Raw genomic sequence first — 21,383 nt, forward strand, 5'->3', positions numbered from 1 at the left:
ATCTCCCCTTTTATAATATTTTGGAGCAATTGCACGCAATGTTTCTAGACAAATTCTGAATAATTCTGGCCAAAGAAATATTCATATCCGTTGCTGAACCGGAAACCGTCGGTACTTTCTGAAAACAAGTCAATATTCAAAAGTATTTTCTAGTTCACGGAAAGCGGTTATGGTTTCCGATTGACATTTGTATATTAGTGTTTACCCTCCGGCAACAAAGAGTTCCCATGTCTGTAAAGATGGAGACATGGTCATCCGTCGACGTCTCCGACTAAAAAAAACTTTTTTCAATGGAAACCATATAAAAATAACATCTAACAATGAATATATTATACTGACATGCCATGCCTGTTTTAATTCAGATAATGTTACACTTAAATATTGCGGTCTGTTTCTTCATAGAAATATCAGTCTGGATCTCTTCAGATTGGAATAAACTGATTTCTTATTTCATTATTATATTGATATCTCGTTTATCAAACGTTCAGGGATCGTCACACCTTTTTTACTGATGACATTCCATCTTTCTAGCTATGAGTCTAATTTATAAACTTTTCATATCAATAATCTGTCAATATTATTGTGAACTATATCTTGAGATAAGAGCGCTGTTGGGTTTAGTGAAAATGACTATCTGTAGATGAACATTAGCAGTTCAATTTTTTTTCACTTTATCATATGCATGGCGTTTGTCACATCCGGTCATGCGTGCCAACAGGAAATCAGAAAACCATTCTGGTAGAAAACTGTACACATGAGCAAAAACCTGAAATAAGGGAAAGAAATATGGTGAATATAGAATGCATGTCAATAACGCCAGGACCTATGATTTTAACAATCGCGAATGATATTTATTTTAAATCGATTCGACTCGGCAAAACCAGAGATGAAAATGTCTCCGTGATTCAAAGACAGAAGAGGATAATGTCTCAGTGAACCATAAACAGAAGACTATCATTTTAGATTTCAAACCATAAAATAGATCAGTTGTGACGCTATAACACGTACCGCTAAGGGATCTACAATGCCACTACTACTCCCTCCCACCACGTATCTAGGTATCGGGTGAGTGTTGATAAGGGCGTCTTCTATGGCGTCCAGTATAGGGTCAGGCGAAGTGGCCGATCCAGGCAAGGACTTGGTAGCGAGGCATTCATACAACGCGTCAACATGGGCCCTTCCGTACGCCATCCTAACATCTTCAGAAGCAGCAGACCATGATGCCTCTAACTCATTCTTCATTCTTGCTAGCTGGTAAAGTAGATGATATCAAAATTACCAACATAATCTGAAACTTGAAAAGACTAGTAAAACGTACTAATTGCACAAAATAACTTCTATGGGAAAATAATAAAAGTACAATTAGTACAAAAAATCCTTTTCTATGATTTGACTGAATATAAAGGCAAACCGATATTGGTCCACTGCAAGAAGTTGCGGCATCGAACGCACCCGGTGCAACTACTGATACGCCTACTCCAAACTTGCGCATCTCCAGTCGGAGCGAGTCTGTCAGTGTCTCCACACCGTATTTACTGACGTGGTACACAGAATCACTCGGCCAGGCATAACGACCTTTGACACTGGATATATTCACCACACGTCCTACAGATAAGAAAGTGAAATGTAATAAACAATTGAATACGAAATACTTGATATTTTCAATATATTGTAAATATTCGAAATTTGACACTAGTTTAGTAGAGTGCACCTTTGCACTTCCGGATGAGGGGCAAGCAAGCTTTGGTGACTCTGATCATGCCGTACAGATTGACGTCCATGCATTTCTTGTACTGCTCAATGGTGGCCAACTCGACGTCACCGTAGATATTGAATCCAGCGTTGTTCACCACTCCCCATAGTCCTGAAATTGAACGGAATCGTTTAATAGTGTGTGTGAGTACATTATATATAGAGGTTCCATCAGAACCAACGTTAACTGCATAGTACAATAACATCATTACAGTTTTAACTAAGTTTTTTTTCTCCAACCTCTACACGATGGCAGACACCCATGTTTTATTATTATTTCCCAAGAATCCACATCAGTTGACATTCATTTCTTTCAAAAGTCTGAATAGGACAAAAAGAACCTGTTGAGGGTTGGCGTTTTAAGTTGTGAAACGCGACATCATTTCAATGTGATAAGTGAAATACTGTATATTTGCGTTCTGACTATTTAAACTGGTCGCGTTGTGAACGTGTATTTCAAAATTTCGCGCTTATCTACTTAACGCAGAAAATGTTATGACCATTTCCATGAAAATTCCCTTCTGTTGAGTTAAAAAATATATAAATTTGATGAGCGGAAGAATATATATAAATTATAAAACAGACGGCAACTGATGAAAATAACAAATTATTAAACAAATTATTATATGGTATATCATATCTTTCCACTCTTTGCAAATGTGTTCTTGGTTCATGTGAACGTTATCTAGAAAATCAACTATATGAATTGTTGCATGCTCAATGCCAATGCCGGAGTCACTATTAATTAGCCAGTCGAAGAAAAGTGTCAATCATTATGTAGGCATGGGGAAGAAGTGCTATTTTCACAGATATACGATAAGATACTTTGCATAAATGTGAAGAGTTATATGTACATTATGTATACGGTCAACTTCAACACGAATTGTCATATATATACAATAACATGTACAGTTTTCTGTTTAATAAAAATGATTAAATGCCTATGTGAAGTAAGTAAATATAGAAAAAATAAGATCTAACGACCGACTAAAAAACAAGCTGCTTTCACCCTTCACATGGGCTCTTCAGGTTTATTTCAAAAGAACAATTTCGTGACGTCAAAATTACATGTCATCACACTTCCACTTATTCTGTAGCTTCGAGAAACCAAGATAAACAGTTTACCTGTTCCACAAGCATATGTAGAAGATACTTGTATATATATATAATACCTTTGTTTCCGAATTTTGACTCGATATCTTTTACAGCTTTGTCTACTTCATCCTGTGAGGTTATATCAAGTTGTAGCACGTGCAAGCGTTTTGACTTCCTTGACCTAAGACTGTTAGCGCCTTCGCTTGATGTAGAAAGTACCCCGGCAAACACGTCAAAACCATGGTCGTCTAATCGTTTGGCCAGATGATGTCCAAAACCTAGAATATAATGAAGCTCCCGTTACCATTAGATATATTGATATTACAATTCATGATTTTGTTTTGGACAATTCTGAAGATAAGGATACATCAGTTACGCTGACAGAAGTATGACACGACTAATAAAAAAGATAGACAAGACATTTTCATCACTGCGGTCAAAAACTGTTTTCTTCCGAAAATATGGTGATTGCATACCAAACTGATTTTTAATTAAACTGGCATCCTAGTATACATTTCGCGTATGTTAAGCTTGTCCTTACCTGTATCACATCCTGTAATTAACACCGCTTTCCCATTACTTTCCAAAAAGACGCGTTTTCGCTTCCGTATTACGACTAAACAGGCATACATGAATAGCAGGAGTACGATGCATACCCAGAATGAGCACGGTATCGAAAACAGTAGCAGACACAGTGCCAGCAGAAACGTTCCCTCAAACACTCTTACGTCAACACGGTCGAGGACGTCCCATACGGCCATGTCTACTTATTCTGTAGCTTCGAGGAACCAAGATAAACTGTTTACCAGTTTCACAAGCGTATGTAGAAGATAAACAATACTGCGCTATCGTATAGTCATAACAAGAAAACTTCTAGCAGAAAAGAAACATCGACACATACCACGTGGAATAGCCTGACTACCGTAGTATGGTGTAAATCGTGCTGAACTCCTGCCAGATGTCAGTTCCTCATGAGATAACACCTAATTACCTGTACGTGAGATGGTATAACATACAATATACACTATGGGGAACTTAAAGGGACTGTTAGACCCCCTAGTGCATCAATGTGGCTGAATTAATGTATCAAAATAGCATTAAGCATATACATGTGTATGCATACATTACATAAAAATGTATATTATTCAAACATAAAAATAGGTACCACATCTGCGACACCGAGCCGGTTCGGAGAGATCATAGGCCCGCATGATCGTAAGAGGCGTCTAATGTCACAAAGAACAGACCTGACGTATCCTACTGTATGGGTATATATATATCGTAAAAGGAGATTAATGTTGGGCCTCCTGCAGAATAGGGGATTTTCCTCTGTGTCTTTAACGGAGAAAATATGGAAGAGGCGAAGCTTGATCTGCTACCCTCCCTATTGGTACAGTTGCGATCTTTTTCGTTTCCTGACTACTTCTTTCTTCTCTACTTTTCTCTCCGGCAATGTCAAACTAAGGCATCCGTCCTGAATGATCAGCATGGCTGGACGAGGACGTTAAACCCCAAACAATTACACAAAGAAAACCACATCTGCGCTTCCGCTCACACCTGAAAACCGGAAGTAGAAAAATACCAATAATGTCTTTGACCTATTTTGATGAAATGAAGCAGCAGATCAACTTTCGTCTATTCCATATTCTCTTCGTAGAATACAAAGTAGAAAAACCTCCATTCTGCAGGGGGCCCACCTTTGTCGCCTTTTACGATACACTTGGACTGGGATACAGCAGGTCGATTCTTGGTGACTTCTATATTCCCTAAACAGAGAAGAGGAAGAAACCAAAACCCCTTCCAGATTCTGCTAGGATGATCCACACCAGTCGCCTCTTATGATTCTGCACGGGTTCGCAGATGTGGTACCGTTTTTGATACTTGAATTATATACGTTTTGTAAGATTCGTTTACATAAACATGTGATGCATTAAAGCTACACTAGGCCTTCCATTAAAGTAGAAGTTACTACAATAAGGGTGTAATTAACCTTCAACCATTGATGCATTAAGTAAACACATATTACTGCTAACATTCATGTTATTCTGATGCATAAAGACACGTTAATGCATTAATGCCAAATGCTAGACGGAAGTGACAGGTCTAGGTAATAATGTAGGGTGCACTGATTTGCTAACTGTTAAAGAAGGGTTTATGTGGAATTTTCCATAAATATCACCTGTGTAATTAAATTCAAATGATAAGTTACCAAATAAAAAAAAACTTTTTTGCACTTAGGTACACATAAGTATACATGTATATGTAGAGCGTCATGAACAATATATTTATTGAATTAATGCAACAAATATTACTTAGCAACGAAAAAGGATGAAGCCAACATCTAAGGCCCGATCAAATATTCCAACCTTATAAAAACGCTATACTGAGTTACGAACTAACATTCTTACTGAATACAAACAGTGAAACTAAGGTGAGAATGGATCATGTACGAAGCATTCTTACAGAATGTAATCAGTAAAACTAAGATCAGACTGAAATATGTACGAAACATTCTAACTCAATAAAAAAGGTAAAACTAAGATAAGACTGCATTATGTACGAAACGTTTTAACTCAATAAAAACGGTAAAACTAAGATAAGACTGAATTGTGTACGAAACGTTCTAACTCAATAAAAACGGTAAAACTAAGATACGACTGAATTGTGTATCCAACGTTCGAATAGAATATAAGTAGTAAAACTAAGATCAGACTAAATTATGTATCAGACGTTCTAATAGAATATAAGCAGTAAAACTAAGACCAGACTAAATTATGTATCCAACGTTCTAATAGAATATAAGCAGTAAAACTAAGACCATACTAAATTACACATGAAACATTCTAAAAAAGTAGGTAAAGTAGAATTGTATGTAAGTATCCCAAACAAATGGAGGGGGCTGATAGGTTTTGCTGCCTTTTTTCTTCTGTTTCGGGGGACTGACTGATTTTGATGCGGTTCAATATTTTTTTTCAATACATTATTTTCGAATGCAGGTCAGTTTCAGCAGTTATTTGGATTAATGTAACGAGACCTGTTACAATTAACACTGTCTTCCGCCATTCGGTCTCCAGGTGTTTTTTCAAGTTCAAGTCTCAGAAACTATAGCTACCGGTCGTATAAGTATGGAACTTCACGGTAGCAATGGTGAGTATGCGTAGATTTGCGTTATGCGTTTAATTTTCTGATCGATCACCAACCATGGCCACCGTTACCTTTGATTGATTGACACATTTACGTCAAGGTGATTCCAGCTATCACTCTATATGTCTTGATTTTGCTCAAACTAAGCATGTAAATCTATTATTGCATTGCAAGCTTCTAATGCATCATTCGCGACTATGGGGACAGTTTGGTTGATTTGTGTAACGACCCTCGATCATTACAATTAAAACTTGTTATTTATCCCATTCTTATTTCTTTCACTTTCTTCCGCCAGAGAAGTTTCCGTTCTTTTTCTCAAAAACTACATATCTGGCGCCGGTATTTCAAGAAACTTTACGTAAGTATTTGTGGAAGGAAGGAAGTGTGCAAATGAATTTTTCGTTTTTCAATCGGTTATGAAACACAGCCTCCGCGGCTTTTGATTAATCAATATGTTTTATTGACCGATTTCGCTCAAAAGATCCTCTAACATACAACTGTATCTCTGCTCCACTGCCATTATATTTGACATATAATGAACATTTATTCACTGTTCAAATAAACTGAATCTTATATATGATTAGTAACCAACCAGCAAATTGAAGATATGAAAACAACATTTTCGAATTCATTCATTGTCTATGCGCTAAAAAATACCATTACTTCATTGTTTATCTTTATGCTTCATCGATAAAAGAAATATATTTTTTAAAGTTTGCTTGTTCATTCACCAACAGCTCTTTTTAATTTGTTTCTTATTTCGGAACCTTATTGTAAAAAATCAAAATACTCTTCAAACAATGTCAGATGTACAAATACAAATATATGCATATACGGCCCCTCATTTATATGCCTTTCGAGAATATCCCTGCTAAATCTAGGTTATGAGTGCGTTTATCACACAGGTACGTATAGCTCAAGGACTGGGTCTGACCTAGATTAAGAGAATCGCCTCTCGTCCACACAAAGTTTCTCACGCAACGTTATCAAGATTAGCTTTTGGAGCGATTGTCAACATGTCGGGAGCCTGTAAGAAATTGATTAACACTGTGGAGCAGTGTGTGGACGAGAACCTGGAGGGTTTGGTGGCTGTCAACCCCGGACTGCAGCTGCTGGAGGGACTGCGGGTGGTAGTGCGGACGGACGTCGGACCGAATGTCGTTGGGGCGGGCAAGGTGTCCCTTCTTAGCGGGGGAGGGTCGGGTCATGAACCCGCACATGCAGGTAACATAATAAATGTTTACAAAACACGTACCAGCGTACCTCAGGTACATGGTGCTATAAAACACATATGTCGATGGTTTTAAGAGATTTGTAGCGGAGGTGGGGGGAGGGTTACAGATTGTATCCTCGGGGAATCCATTCGGAATGTGTTTTTGAGCAACGACTGTAATTGAGTCGGAGTTCAAAGAAAGACAACTGGAATATACTTTTAAAAAATCCTCAACGGTGGCCTTTTACAGACACTTATTTTTCAATTAGACTACCCGTATTTTATTGATCAACGAATTCATAAGAAACAATTTTATTTGCACAAACTTTATGAATTTTGCAATTTACTGATTTGATTACATTAACATTTTTAAGGTTCCCCATACCACAGCCAAAAACTATAACTGCACATTAGAAACTGTTGTTCCAGTGTCACTGTGACTATAGAGCTATGATTAAATATTTTTCGAAAAGAAAACCAAAACTTGCAGGACTTTTATGTACAATAATAAAGGTGAGAGAAAAAAAAATAGAATAAAAACAGCAAGAGTTTTTGGAGTGTAAAAACTTGAGTGGGGCTAAACAGGGTTAGAAACTAACTTTTTTGCTTGTTAGTCCACAGGACTTAGTTGAATAGGTTATTTATTAGTCCGTCGTCAATCATGTAACTACACCAAGATTTCCTGATAATGAAACATTGCGATCTAAAGCACAAAACATCAAAAGCAATCGACTGTAGGGGACTTCAAATAATTACTACCATAAGATACGGTGAAGTTTTAGGAAAATTTTGACAGTTATCATGCAATATATCTTATTATAAGCTGTTTTCTAAATTTTAAAAAGGAATATTGTTATTTTATTTTTATTTTTTTCACAAGTCCAAAGGACCAGTAAGGTTAGGTGATTCACTAGTCCTTGCTGAAATCTATTAGTCCAGGACTAGCGGACTAAGTGTTAGTGTTGACCACTTCTTAAGACCGGGATTCGAACCCAGGACCTTACATTTTTTCACCATCTGGACTAGCCAGCTCCTCTTGCAGTTTTCAGCTGAATTTCTTGAATCTTTACTGAGGCAGTCAACACATTCTGAAGTTTTGTACCTGTGATTAATATTTGATCTGGCCATTTTTGGGGAGTTGTGCCTCTTTTTACAAAAGCTAGCCAACATTTTGTCTGGGGATATCTTTTATACTAGTTCCCCTAGAGTAACTAGATTTGGTATGCAAGTACAATTTGGGAAGGCAAAGTGCAGAGTACAAAAAGTAGGTTATGCTTCTTTCAGGAAAGCCATTAAAGTTCGTATTGGGATTCTATATATGTATATATTGTATTGAACTGATTAGAAAATACAGCTACAGTGTATTGTGTAGTTTTCAGGATTTTTTTGTGAAAATTATATTTCAGTGTTGTTATTCAAAGAAAGGTATAAACTTATTCACATGTTCAGGTAAAACTAAGTCACGGTCTGTTGAGAAAAAAGAAGACCCCAGATTGATTGATAGCTCAAATACATGTATTCTCGGTTATATTTTTACGAGATATGACATATGACTTTGTTGTGAAGAAATGTGGAGGTACATAACGTGCTATGAATATACAATGTTTTGATTGAAACATTCAGAAATGAATAATTAAAACAGAAAATATGGAAACTAATGTGTTGGTGGGTATAAGTATTTCGGTGATATTTATTTTCTGGCAGGTTATGTTGGCCCTGGGATGCTGACGGCAGCAGTAGCAGGGTCAGTGTTTGCGTCCCCGCCTCCATACAGCATATTAGCTGGCATCAAGGCTGTGTCAGCACCAGGCTCAGGTATGTACAAGCTTTAAACAATGCAATGGCCTGTATATCTGGCTTTGTTAGACAGCTTTTACTATATATACGTTTACTTTTAAATTTCCTGCTACACTTTTCCTTGTATGTTTTTTATTATTATTATTTTGTTTACTAACTCTTTTAGAAGATGTGTAGAATTTGATCATACTAAATCATTGTTAACATTTTTGTGGTTTTTTTCTCTCTCCATGTTTTGGCTTGTTCCATAGTTATAAATACTGCATTTTCTATCAGCATGTATCTAAATGCTTATATACATATCCTGCATTTTAATATTAACAATAATCACTGTTTTCTCTGCACTTATGCACATCATCCGCTATCTGCCACTTCAGTTGGTTGTATGGTATTCATCGCGAACTATACGGGTGATCGCCTCAACTTTGGGTTGGCGGTGGAGCGAGCACGCTACCAGGGGTTGACTGTAGGCGTGGTTGTGATAGGGGAGGACTGTGCTTTGGCCACCACAGATAAAACAGCTGGGAGGAGAGGGCTGACTGGGGCTCTCATGGTCATGAAGGTGTGTCCCTAATCCCCTCCTTGCAAGTATGATTAGTCCCTCTTGCCCCATTAACTCCATCTCTCCTCCCAAATAGTTCTCAGCTCAATTAGAACTACTACCTCATTAAAAAAACCACTTAAACTTCTTCTACTCCTCCCCCCCNTTATAGCTTTTCCTCCAATCTTTACCTTCCTTTCTCTCCTGTATATATTTATCTGTCCCTTCATCCCTGACCAGTTTGTCTGCCCCGACTTTCCCTTACAATACCTGTGACCTACCTACTCTTTTTAATAAATATGCCCTCCTTCTTCCTCTGTAATACCCACCAATATTTGCACCACCTCGAGCTCCCTCTCCAATAAGTCAGCCTCTTCCTTAATGATGTCTCCCCCTCCCTGTCCCACAAATCACTCCGCCTCACCTTCTCATTCCAAAATTTCTTTCCCTCCTGCTTACACCAATGACTCTGCCCCTCATGAACCACATTTGAAATTAAGTGATAGTGTATTGTGCAGACCAGAATGAGAATTATCCTATTTTCACCTTTGAACCCTTAAAAAGTGGGCAGTTTCTTAAATTAATAAGACCCATCTTGATTTCTAAATATACCTCTTTTTCTGAGAATCTCAATGATGAATCCTTCAGCTAATATGACAGAACCATAGGTGTCACGTAAAACTGGATACCTTAATGAAGCAGTCACACGGGCACATTCAGTATACTAGTATACCTATTTGATTTGGACTGCCAGTGTGTTTTTACATGCTTGCCAAGAGTGGAGTGCATTATATAATATGTTGACTCACTGTTTGTGAGATTTGGTGTGTGACCAGAATCATGTGAAGAATTGGTATCTTTATTGGAAACTTATTTTTATATTAGTCATGACTATACATTATTCTTTCAGCACATTGTAACAACATAACACAATTGAAATAGAAAGTTGGCAAAGGGAGACAATCCCTATACAAATTTTGTAAACCATTCCAAAACTTCAACATTTCTGAGTAATAAGCTTGATACTTTACACATTTAAAGAAAGAATGAAAGAAAACAAATATACAAGAAATTCCTTGAAATTCCATATAAAAATGCTATTATTGAAACTTTGCTGTTGTAGTACATGTATTATAATCATTTGCTGTGAAATTAGCACAACTTAATTAAAGTTCTTTATTTGTCATATATTTATTTCCCTTTTGCCAATGAACAATACAATGTATGTTCCAATAGGGGGTGTTCATGTTTGTATAAGCACAAGGGGTTTGTTTGCATTTTTGAACAAAACAAAAAATGTACAGTTTTCAGGAATGTATCAACTTAATAATATATGCTACCTTTTAGTACTGTGACACCTCCTTCCGCTAAAACAAATTGTAAAATGTCTCTTTTGAGTAGTAGAATTCACTTCGGTTAAAAGGTCATAACACAGTAGATTAAATTCATTAGTTATGTATAGGTATACCTGAACTACCAGATAATCCTTTTTTTAAACATTTGATTGGAGACCACAAGTATAAAAGTATTGAAATTATAGACAAGAACTTATTGAATAAAATCTGCTTCTTAAATTGCATGTAATTATTGCTCTGCATGTTGAATATGGCTACTATTACCCACTGTTTGTTTGTTAGAGGTAACTAGGCTTGGATCTTAAAAAGTTTTTCTTTCCTTGTGTCTCTCATAAACTGCCATGGCATATTAAACGAGTATTAAGCCCTATATATGTGTTATATGTGGCTTTATTTCCCAACCTTACTTCCTTTTGTTTTTTCTTTGCTTGCTATTAATCATAAGATATGCTTGCTGCAGCCAATGACTAGAAGCTCCTCTATCTATTACCAGTGCCTTAATTACACTTCACAACAAGACTGGAACATAATGCCCCTACGTATACCCTGTCAATGAATAATTCACAACTACTTGTTTGTATTTTTATTGTGTCATATTATATGTTGTCTTATCAGGAGTTAAATTTCTTTTGTGTAGATCTGGACAAGCTTATTTTTTTAACAAAACCAATTAAATATGAATTTTCTTTCCGTTGGTCAGCTGGTGTTTTGCTGATAATAAAAAATTACACAGGAGACAGACTAAACTTTGGCATGTCGGCCGAGAGAGCCAAGTCCCAGCTAGGTGTGAAAGTAGAGATGGTAGTAGTCGGAGAGGACTGTGCCCTAACCTCCTCCGACAAGACAGCAGGGAGGAGGGGGCTCTGTGGGACCCTCTTTATCCACAAGGTGAGACCAGCACAACAAGTAGCACATCCTTGCCTGACCTCGTATGTTACCTTAGTCTCGTTTTCTTGTTAATCTACCTTAAACACTTGGGTTTGTTTTGTGTTTTATGTCCTATTAACAGCTATGGTCATTAAAGCCGTGTCAGGTTTTGGAGGTAGAGAAAAGCTGCAGTTTCGAAGAAAGAACACTGACCTGCGGCCAGTACCTGGCGACTGCCCCACTTGTAGGCCTCAAACCCACGACCCAATGGTGGAGGGCTAGTGGTCAGACGCCTTAGCCACTTGACCACCGCGGCCCCACCTTAAACACAACCGTTCCACTGTTTATGGACATTATGTCTCTTTTGCATGTCACTAAGTTACTAACTTCTACCTAAAAAATCGGGCCCCAACTTCACAAAAAAGCGTTGTTGTAAGCACAGTCCTTAAGATTTTGAAATGAAAGTTTCATTGGAGTTGGGGAAAATCCTTAGTTTAGAATATTTCAGATTATTTCCCTTACCTTATAAATGTTTTATATTGAAAATCTTAAGTTAAAGAGTTATCTTTGGTGAATAAAAGTTATGAAACTTGGGCCAAATTCATCACGTTTCATTGATAAGAAAATAGTAAATGTGATATGAAAGCAACTCTATAAAATCAGTTTCACTCCATAAAAATATATCATTTTTAGAGCTTCTCAATTACAACAATGCTGGTGACTACAGAATGGGAAAAAAATGGCTGGCCTGACAGTTTGTCTCCTGTGTATATTTATTGTCTTGTCTCCTGTGTATATTTATTGTCTACTTACATCAGCAGTCTACATAACAAACATATTTCATAATGCTGCAAAAGAAGTTTACATTGTAATCTGTATTTCTGCTACTTCATGTTTATCAAAACGAAGATCTGTGGAGCTCTGTCAGATGAAGGGAAGAGTCTGGAAGAGATTGTCAAATTAGCCAAGGATGCTGCTTCAAAAATGGGTATGTATATATCTTTGTTAAACGTTTACAGACAAGATAGATGTAATTTTTCAAAGTACAAAAACAACATACAGCAAGTAATTTATACTTTTAATCTTACATAATAAATATGACATTTGTTAACTCACCTGCTGTTACAGTTAGTGATTTAATATCTATGTGACCTTGACTATTAAGGAACCATTGGATTGAGTTTGACCCCCTGCAGTATTCCTGGGTCTGGGCCATCCTTTCAGATAGCAGATGACGAAATGGAACTAGGACTGGGTAGGTCTTTGGTCGATGTTACTACTTCAAAACTTGCAAAATATTGAGATGTTTGACTGAATTTTAAAAGGGAAATTGTCAATTCAGGTTAAAATGTAATGCATAAAATATATCTGTACCAATATAAAGTGTATGTGGTACAATGTATGTTTTCTACAGTAAGTGTATGTGACATAATAATGTATTCTCTATCTAGTGTATGAGACATACAATGTATATATTATCTGTATGTGATATACAAAGTAAACTGTATAATATGTTTACAGTGTATGTAACGTACAATGTAGGTAGATATCTAAAGTGTATGTGACATACAATGTAGGTAGATATATAAAGTGTATGTAACATACAATGTAGGTAGATATCTAAATTGTATGTGCCATACGATGTAGGTGGATATCTACAGTGTATGTGACATACCATGTAGGTGGATATCTACAGTGTATGTGACAAACAATGTTGGTGGATATCTAAAGTGTATGTGACATACCATGTAGGTGGATATCTACAGTGTATGTGACATACAATGTAGGTGGATATCTAAAGTGTATGTAACATACAATGTAGGTGGATATCTAAAGTGTATGTAACATACAGTGTAGGTGGATATCTACAGTGTACATGGCATACAATGTAGGTAGATATCTAAAGTGTATGTTCCATACAATGTAGGTGGATATCTACAGTGTATGTGACATACAATGCAGGTAGATATCTAAAGTGTATGTGACATACAATGTAGGTAGATATCTTAAGTGTATGTAACATACAATGTAGGTAGATATCTAAAGTGTATGTTCCATACAATGTAGGTGGCTATCTACAGTGTATGTGACATACAATGTAGGTGGATATCTACATTGTATGTGACATACAATGTAGGTGGATATCTAACGTGTATGTGACATACAATGTAGGTAGATATCTAATGTGTATGTAACATACAATGTAGGTGGATATCTAAAGTGTATGTGACATACAATGTAGGTGGATATCTAAAGAGTATGTGACATACAATGTAGGTGGATATCTACAGTGGATGTGACATACAATGCAGGTAGATATCTAAAGTGTATGTGACATACAATATAGGTGGATATCTACAGTGTATGTGACATACAATGCAGGTAGATATCTAAAGTGTATGTGACATACAATATAGGTGGATATCTACAGTGTATGTGACATACAATGTAGGTGGATATCTAAAGTGTATGTAACATACAATGTAGGTGGATATCTACAGTGTATGTGGCATTCAGGGTATAATTTTTGAAATATTGTACATACTTACCAGCTTTTCAAAATTTCCATGGGGGAGATTGTGCCTGCTCGGAATAAAAAGGGTAAATAAAATGCATGTATGTACACCCTAGGGGAAAATAACATTTGTAAATGAAATCATCAGAACTTAGAAAATAGGAATAGTTAAGTAAATTCACTGGTTGCAAATGCTCAATTTAAGGGTCCAAAATCAGGAGTCTTTCTCCTAAATAGGGAGAGTTGGCAAGTATGAACACAATACATGGTCTCTTTATCTACAGGAGTTCATGGAGAAGCTGGGGTGAAGAGGACTAAGGTATTTGGATTAATTACTTGACACTTTTATCAAAAAATTTCACGTCAGATATTCAAATTCATCAATTCAATCATTAAAATATTCAGTAATCTTTTTCAGGATTTTAAAATTTCTGATATACCTGTACATGTTCATCATTACCATTAGTATTGTTATCTATAAAAGACATTGATATCAACATTATCATGGCATTGTATATTAATGTACATGGATACTTGTATTTGGGATGTCACAATGGCTGTTGGATTAATATCATTTATTGACATACATATTTACTTTGATTTATACTACCTGCTGTTTTATGTATATTCTATCAGTTCTGGTTGATTATTTATCACACAGCTGGTCAGTGCTAAGGAAGCAGTCAAGATGATGATAGACCACATGACCAACCCCAGTAATTGTACACATCTTCCTGTCAAAAAAGGTAAAATGTTTCTCTTTACTTGACATGTATCAAAAATTGCTTGTCAAAAAATTGTTGTCACAGTTTCTTGTAAGTCACACTTTTATAGAGATTTTAAATATAATATAATGATCATGAAATTAAATAAAGAGGTGAACAATAAATCACATATTATCAAGAAAAATGTCCACCTCATTACCTAAATTGTAGAGGTCATTAATGAATGTGACATTGTAGGTGACCGAGTGGCTTGTATGATCAATAACCTGGGAGGGACGTCCATGTTGGAGCTAAACATCATTGCCAAGGAGACCATAGAATTACTAGGTAAGGAATTGTATCTGTGTATTGTAACTGTCAAGTAAATAAAAACAGTTAAAGGCATGTTGGTAGTGTGGCCTATAGCTGGAATATCCATTTTTTTGTAAAAAAAATTGTATCTCGAAGTAATACAGAATTTAAATTATCTCCCCTGTTCGAGGAGTTAAATTCTGTAGACAAAAAGCCTAAGTGTTATTGTAGAGAGAGGCTATTCTATCTATTTCTTGGTGCGACTGTCTGCTCTGGTTGAAATTTTCTTGGTGTTTTTTTTAATAGGATTAAAAAGATGGACGCAGGCAAATATCTGCCTCTATATCCATATCAATGATACAATACATACATATAATTAATTAAAAACTTATAAATGCCAAGTGATCATATTTCATCTATAATTTTTCCATTGTTCATCTAAATTGACCTCAAATTCTTTAATTGTAGTTTTTCTCTCAGTATTCTGTTTTTGCTCTATTTGTTTTGCTCCCAGTATTCAATGTTTTCCCTATTTGTTTTGCTCTCATACTTTATTTGCTCTAAGTGTTCTGTTTTTGCCCTACTTGTTTTACTCTCAGTATTCTGTTTTTGCCCTACCTGTTTTGCTCTCAGTATTCTGTTTTTACCCTAAGTATTCTGTATTTGCCCTATTTGTTTGCTCTCAGTATTCTGTGTTTGCCCTATTTGTTTGCTCTCAGTATTCTGTATTTGCCCTATTTGTTTGCTCTCAGTATTCTGTGTTTGCCCTTCATGGTTTGCTCTCAGTATTCTGTATTTGCCCTATTTGTTTGCTCTCAGTTTTTTGTATTTGCCCTACCTGTTTTGCTCTCAGTATTCTGTTTTTGCCCTACGTATTCTGTATTTGCCCTATTTGTTTGCTCTCAATATTCTGTATTTGCCCTATTTGTTTGCTCTCAGTATTCTGTGTTTGCCCTGCTTGGTTTGCTCTCAGTATTCTGTATTTGCCCTACTTGTTTGCTCTCAGTATTCTATATTTGCCCTACCTGTTTTGCTCTCAGTATTCTGTTTTTACCCTAAGTATTCTGTATTTGCCCTATTTGTTTGCTCTCAGTATTTTGTGTTTGTCCTTCATGGTTTGCTCTCAGTATTCTGTATTTGCCCTATTTGTTTGCTCTCAATATTCTGTATTTGCCCTATTTGTTTGCTCTCAGTATTCTGTGTTTGCCCTTCTTGTTTTGCTTTCAGTATTCTGTATTTGCCCTACCTGTTTTACTCTCATTATTCTGTTTTTGCCCTACCTGTTTCACTCTCAGTATTCTGTATTTGCCCTGCTTGGTTTGCTCTCAGTATTCTGTGTTTGCCCTGCTTGGTTTGCTCTCAGTATTATGTGTTTGCCCTACTTGTTTGCTTTCACTGTTCTATGTATGATCTGCCTTCTTTTCACTCAACTTACTTTGTTTGCCCTCCATGTACAGAACTATTGTAGCTGCTTTGAGAAATCGTAATCTCTGTTGACAGAGAGCCGAGGAGTGGTTGTTGAGAGGGCTTACTGTGGGACCTTCATCACATCCCTGGAGATGGCTGGAATATCTATCACACTGCTACACCTGGACGACACTCTGAGGCGCTGCCTGGGTAAGTTACCTAATGATGCCTGATATCAGTAAATAGTCACACATAACCCACATCAGAATTTTTGGGTGAAAAAATCTTACTTCTTTTTCCCGCATGTACATACAATGTATTAACTTGTAGCATGATATAATTATTTTTCAGGTGGACTTACTGAAAGTTTTTTACCTTATGCTAACATCTGTTTCACTACTAGTGTGTTAATACCAGAAGTTGTTTAATCATGTAGTTTCATTCGTTTACAGATGCACCCACAACTGCCCCAGCCTGGCCTCGCCCACTTCTGCCCTGTGGGACGATGACTCGCAAGACCCCTGTCAGGATGCCCAGGGAGGACATACAAGCCAAGGTCACTAAAACTGGTCCCAAGATGGCGACTGTTGAGTCAGGTAAAACACAAAATGTACTACAGTTCACAATTAAAAACTTTTTATCAGAGATAAACCATTAGAGTTGTCATTTCTTTGTTCCTTTTACATTATTCAAGTGGAAAACAGTGATGAAATAGTTTGAATTATGTTATTTTTCACATCTTATAATACATACTATTGTAAAATATTTGCAGCTGAAGCAAGCCTTATTCATGATTGTCTGAAGCTGGCAGGAGAACGGCTTGTGGCTGCAGAATCACAATTGAATGAGCTGGACCGTGAGAGTGGAGACGGAGACTGTGGCAGCACTATGGCTAGGGGCGCTCATGGTAGGTAGTCCAGGAGAATGGTGACAACAGGGCCTAGTGATCACAAACATTTGTCAAAACATAGGTTCACTTCAATTTAATTTTCGCCCTCTGTAATGAGGGCAAATTTATCATTACAGTGAATGTAAGTAAATGATATGCAGTTATATACATATTGGTAGTTATTAAATGTGAAGGGCAAAATTAACTTGGGGAGAAAATTGGTTTTATGGGCATAGGGTGAAAGTGTGACTTTGCAAACATTTCCTGGTATCACAGTATACTATAAGTTACTGTCAGCATTTCGTATATGTCACAATAATAATAGCGAAAATAAATAGTGTTAATACAATAGTGACCAGAGATCATGTCATTACAATAGCGACAATAATTAGATTTTATTATAAACAGAAAATACCAATATCGTTATTTTTGTTGAGCATTTTTGTTTCTATGTTAAAAGTTGTTGTGAACAAATTTTCAATGATTTGATCAAACTCATTTTAAGATATTTATATGTTGTTGTTTTTCTAATAATAGTTTCAATTTATTTGGTATACTGTATATACCCAGGTATATTGGCTAGTTTGGGAAGCAAGGAAAATCCAAAGTTACCGATCTCTTGTCCGGGTGGCCTTGCCCTGACCTTAGCTAGTGCTGCAGAGGACACAATGGGAGGGTCATCGGGAGGGGTAAGTTTATACCGTACTTAAACAGTTTACATCATATATACCTATATCCCTACCTGAAGAAAGATTGATAGGATATTTCCCAACCTGGATTGTAGGAAAGACAAATTTCCAAAAAGGACTTTTCAACTCTCAAGATACAGACAGTTTCTTTTTCTCCACCATTTTCCCGCAAAACCAAATTAACAACACACATGTGTACTATGGAAATCAGTGATGATCTTTATGGTAGTTTAGATGTTTAAACATTGTCAGTAGCATTTGAATTGTTTATATAATGAATTGCATTAAAATTTCAAAAGGGAGTAGTAGATGCTAAGGTTTCATACTGGTTATTTAATAATCCAGCCAACAATGTAATATTTTTTCGCAAACTTCAATTTCTCATTGGTGATTTGCGAAAATCTTCAGGTTTGCCAGAATACCCCGAGTATCCCGTGTACCCAGAGTAGGAAACACAAAAAACATGTTTTGATTTTTTTAATGAACAATTATTGAAAATTCTATCATTATCTGCATATTTGGATATTTTTAAATACATTTCTTTGAAAAATTCTGCAATTAGAAATTTTAAACATTTTTTTCTGATATAAGAACATATATTTGGATATTACGTGGGTTTTTTTAAGGTTTTACGAAATATGTTCCATTTTATAGATTAATTAAGGTCATACATGAAAATGTATTTCTATACCAATGATACTAAAGTAGTAAAAGAATTCTTTACTGATTTTTAAATGTCTTTGTTAAAAATATTAATCACCTAATGCTATGATTCGATCACACTTCCATGTGTGGTAGTGAAAATATTGCAGGGTTCAAATTGTTCAGAATTGAGTTGTAAGGGTGTTGTTGGACCCGCTATAACTTTATCCTAATATCACTTGTTACATTACAGTTGTACAGCCTTTTCTTCACTGCTGCCTCCACCTGTCTACAGACTACTGTCTCCCCCAACACTTACTGTGACGCTCTCATTGCCGGAATACAAACGATGATGAAGTAATCCAACATCATTTTAATTCTCAAAATAAGTTAAAAAAATAAAAATTATCAAAAAATAAACAAAGGTCTACAGGTTGATTATATTCTTTAAGAATATGTTGCACTTATTTTAGAATGTAACTGTAATTTACCTGCACGATCACTGTAGACAGTTCAGATGTATACAAATTGTATTATACATACGCTGCTAGTTTTTATTCTTTTAAATCCATTTCACTTTATATATCTTTTGTCGTCTACTCACAAAAACCTAAAAAGAGTTATCTTTCTTGGATTAATTTCCCCACGTTCCCTTTTACAACAGGTACGGTGGTGCTGAGCCAGGGGACAGAACTATGGTAGGCTAGAGCACCTCTCAATCCAATGCTCCTCCCACCCATTCAATTAGATACCGTAGTGACTGGTCGTCCATAATAAAGCACAATGGTTTTTGATCTTTTAACTGTTGGAAATCACAATTTGAAAAAGTGTTACATGTAATGATTTACATGAATAGGGATATTTTTTAGATATTAATGTCTGTATTTACGCAAATTTGTTACTGTTCGCCTAGTCAAGGTAATATTAAAACATAAATTTCACTTTATAAAGAAGTTTGAGAACCTGATGCTGAGATATTCCATTTCTTTTGAATAATAATATACATGTGTGTACTTACAGCTGGATCCTCTACACTCGGCCAGCCAGGCGTGGTCAGCAGCTCTGTCCAGCCACTCACCACTGGATGCTTTCCACCTGGCTGTAGAGGTCAGTACAGTTACTGCCCAGACATCTGTCACAGTTCTCTAGATATATAATTCACAGAAAACAGTACTCTGTGATAGTCAATTTCAGGTTCTCTTCATTAGATTGAAATAAACTACATTTTGTCTCTGAATGTTATTGAATTATTATTTACTTGCACTTTGATATATTTTATTTTCACATTATAAGATTCTGTTCATAATTTGATCAGCAACACAAATTACTCATAAATGATAAATACCATCGAAGCTTTAGTAATGGTGACAGTATACCCTGTTCCTCCCAAGGCTGTAAATGTTAACTTGACTATCTAATAGTGACAATATGTTCCCTTATTTCCCAGTTTACAGAAGTAGTAAACGATTTCTTGAGATAATTTATGTGAACAATGTACTCCTCTTTTCCAGGCTGCAGAGAAGAGTGCAGAAGAGACGGTCACTATGAAAGCTCAGGCTGGTAGGGCCAGCTATGTCAGCGCTGACCACCTGAAACACCCTGACCCAGGTGCACGAGCAGTGGCCATTTGGATGAGGGCAGTGCTGGAAGCCCTGACGTCATAATGGGTGGCAGCTCAAACAGTGCAATCCAGTGTCCTGTCTTTGTGGATGAGAGTGATTGTTTTATTCCAGACCGTAGGTTCATCCTTAATTGTCGTTAATGTTACCTTAACCACTGACGTCACTTTTAATCTGCAATCTTAACTCACATCCAGACGTTCCATCGCGGATTATACTCAGGTATCACAATTAGAAGGAAGATTGATAGTGTGATTTAGCTTTATTAAACAGGTGCTATATATTCTGGTTGTGATTTCGTAAACACTAACATGCAAGTGTCCAATAATTGTATGTCTATTCGCGAGTGTGGAAGTCTTCCTGCAATGGTGTCATAGTACTTGTTCTGTATTAAGTTATACAAAATGTATCTTGCCAGAGAAAATGTTTATTGTGGTGCGTGAATGAATGTCTATACAGATAAATTAATCCTTGCTCATAATTTTACAAATCAACGTCGATGATATTGTGATATTGACTTTTAACATTCAACATATCATGTTAATATATTGTGATATTGTTTATAAAACAATACGAAGATTAAAATTTATAGTAAAAGTAATTAAATGGTACACCTCAAAGTTTTTATTTTCATTTGTATTTGCAAGTATTATTCTATATGCACTATACAGTGTCAAGTGTATGTATATTTACAATTAAACGCAGTGATGATGTCACAAGTGTCCAATAAGTTACATAAACTGTCCAATAAGTTTCCCACCTGTCGTATAAGTTTTCCGCTTATTAGACAGTTGTGACCTCACATTCTAGAGATGAGATGGGCGGAGCTAAATTGGAGTAAT

The 21,383-nt window shown here is 36.2% G+C and overlaps 2 protein-coding genes across 3 annotated transcripts; one reads left to right on the plus strand and one right to left on the minus strand.

The window, feature by feature from the left end:
• Positions 1-339: 339 nt before the first annotated feature.
• On the minus strand, positions 340-3,806 carry LOC110446440 (D-beta-hydroxybutyrate dehydrogenase, mitochondrial-like). Its single transcript, XM_021491592.1, has 6 exons — positions 3,389-3,806; positions 2,925-3,125; positions 1,712-1,864; positions 1,412-1,605; positions 1,009-1,251; positions 340-766 (listed from the first exon to the last, which is right to left on the minus strand). Exons 1-6 carry the CDS (start codon positions 3,606-3,608, stop codon positions 656-658), a joined length of 1,122 nt encoding a protein of 373 aa, XP_021347267.1. The 5' UTR covers positions 3,609-3,806; the 3' UTR covers positions 340-655.
• A 3,096-nt stretch (positions 3,807-6,902) lies between these two features.
• Positions 6,903-21,150, plus strand: LOC110446463 (triokinase/FMN cyclase-like). 2 transcript variants are annotated; one of them, XM_021491628.1, is made up of 16 exons: positions 6,903-7,215; positions 8,909-9,019; positions 11,598-11,785; positions 12,674-12,752; positions 12,930-13,019; positions 14,564-14,598; positions 14,941-15,025; positions 15,242-15,331; positions 16,796-16,912; positions 17,155-17,298; positions 17,475-17,609; positions 18,162-18,280; positions 19,176-19,279; positions 19,587-19,620; positions 19,943-20,029; positions 20,434-21,150. In XM_021491628.1, exons 1-16 carry the CDS (start codon positions 7,008-7,010, stop codon positions 20,584-20,586), a joined length of 1,779 nt encoding a protein of 592 aa, XP_021347303.1. In that variant the 5' UTR covers positions 6,903-7,007; the 3' UTR covers positions 20,587-21,150. The 2 variants fall into 2 exon arrangements, with proteins under 2 accessions (XP_021347303.1, XP_021347304.1); XM_021491629.1 differs by lacking the exons at positions 6,903-7,215; positions 8,909-9,019; positions 11,598-11,785 and adding an exon at positions 9,053-9,563.
• The last annotated feature ends 233 nt before the right edge of the window (positions 21,151-21,383 follow it).

The sequence above is a fragment of the Mizuhopecten yessoensis genome, unplaced genomic scaffold, assembly GCF_002113885.1.
Source record: "Mizuhopecten yessoensis strain PY_sf001 unplaced genomic scaffold, ASM211388v2 scaffold2699, whole genome shotgun sequence".
Classification (NCBI taxonomy): domain Eukaryota; kingdom Metazoa; phylum Mollusca; class Bivalvia; order Pectinida; family Pectinidae; genus Mizuhopecten; species Mizuhopecten yessoensis.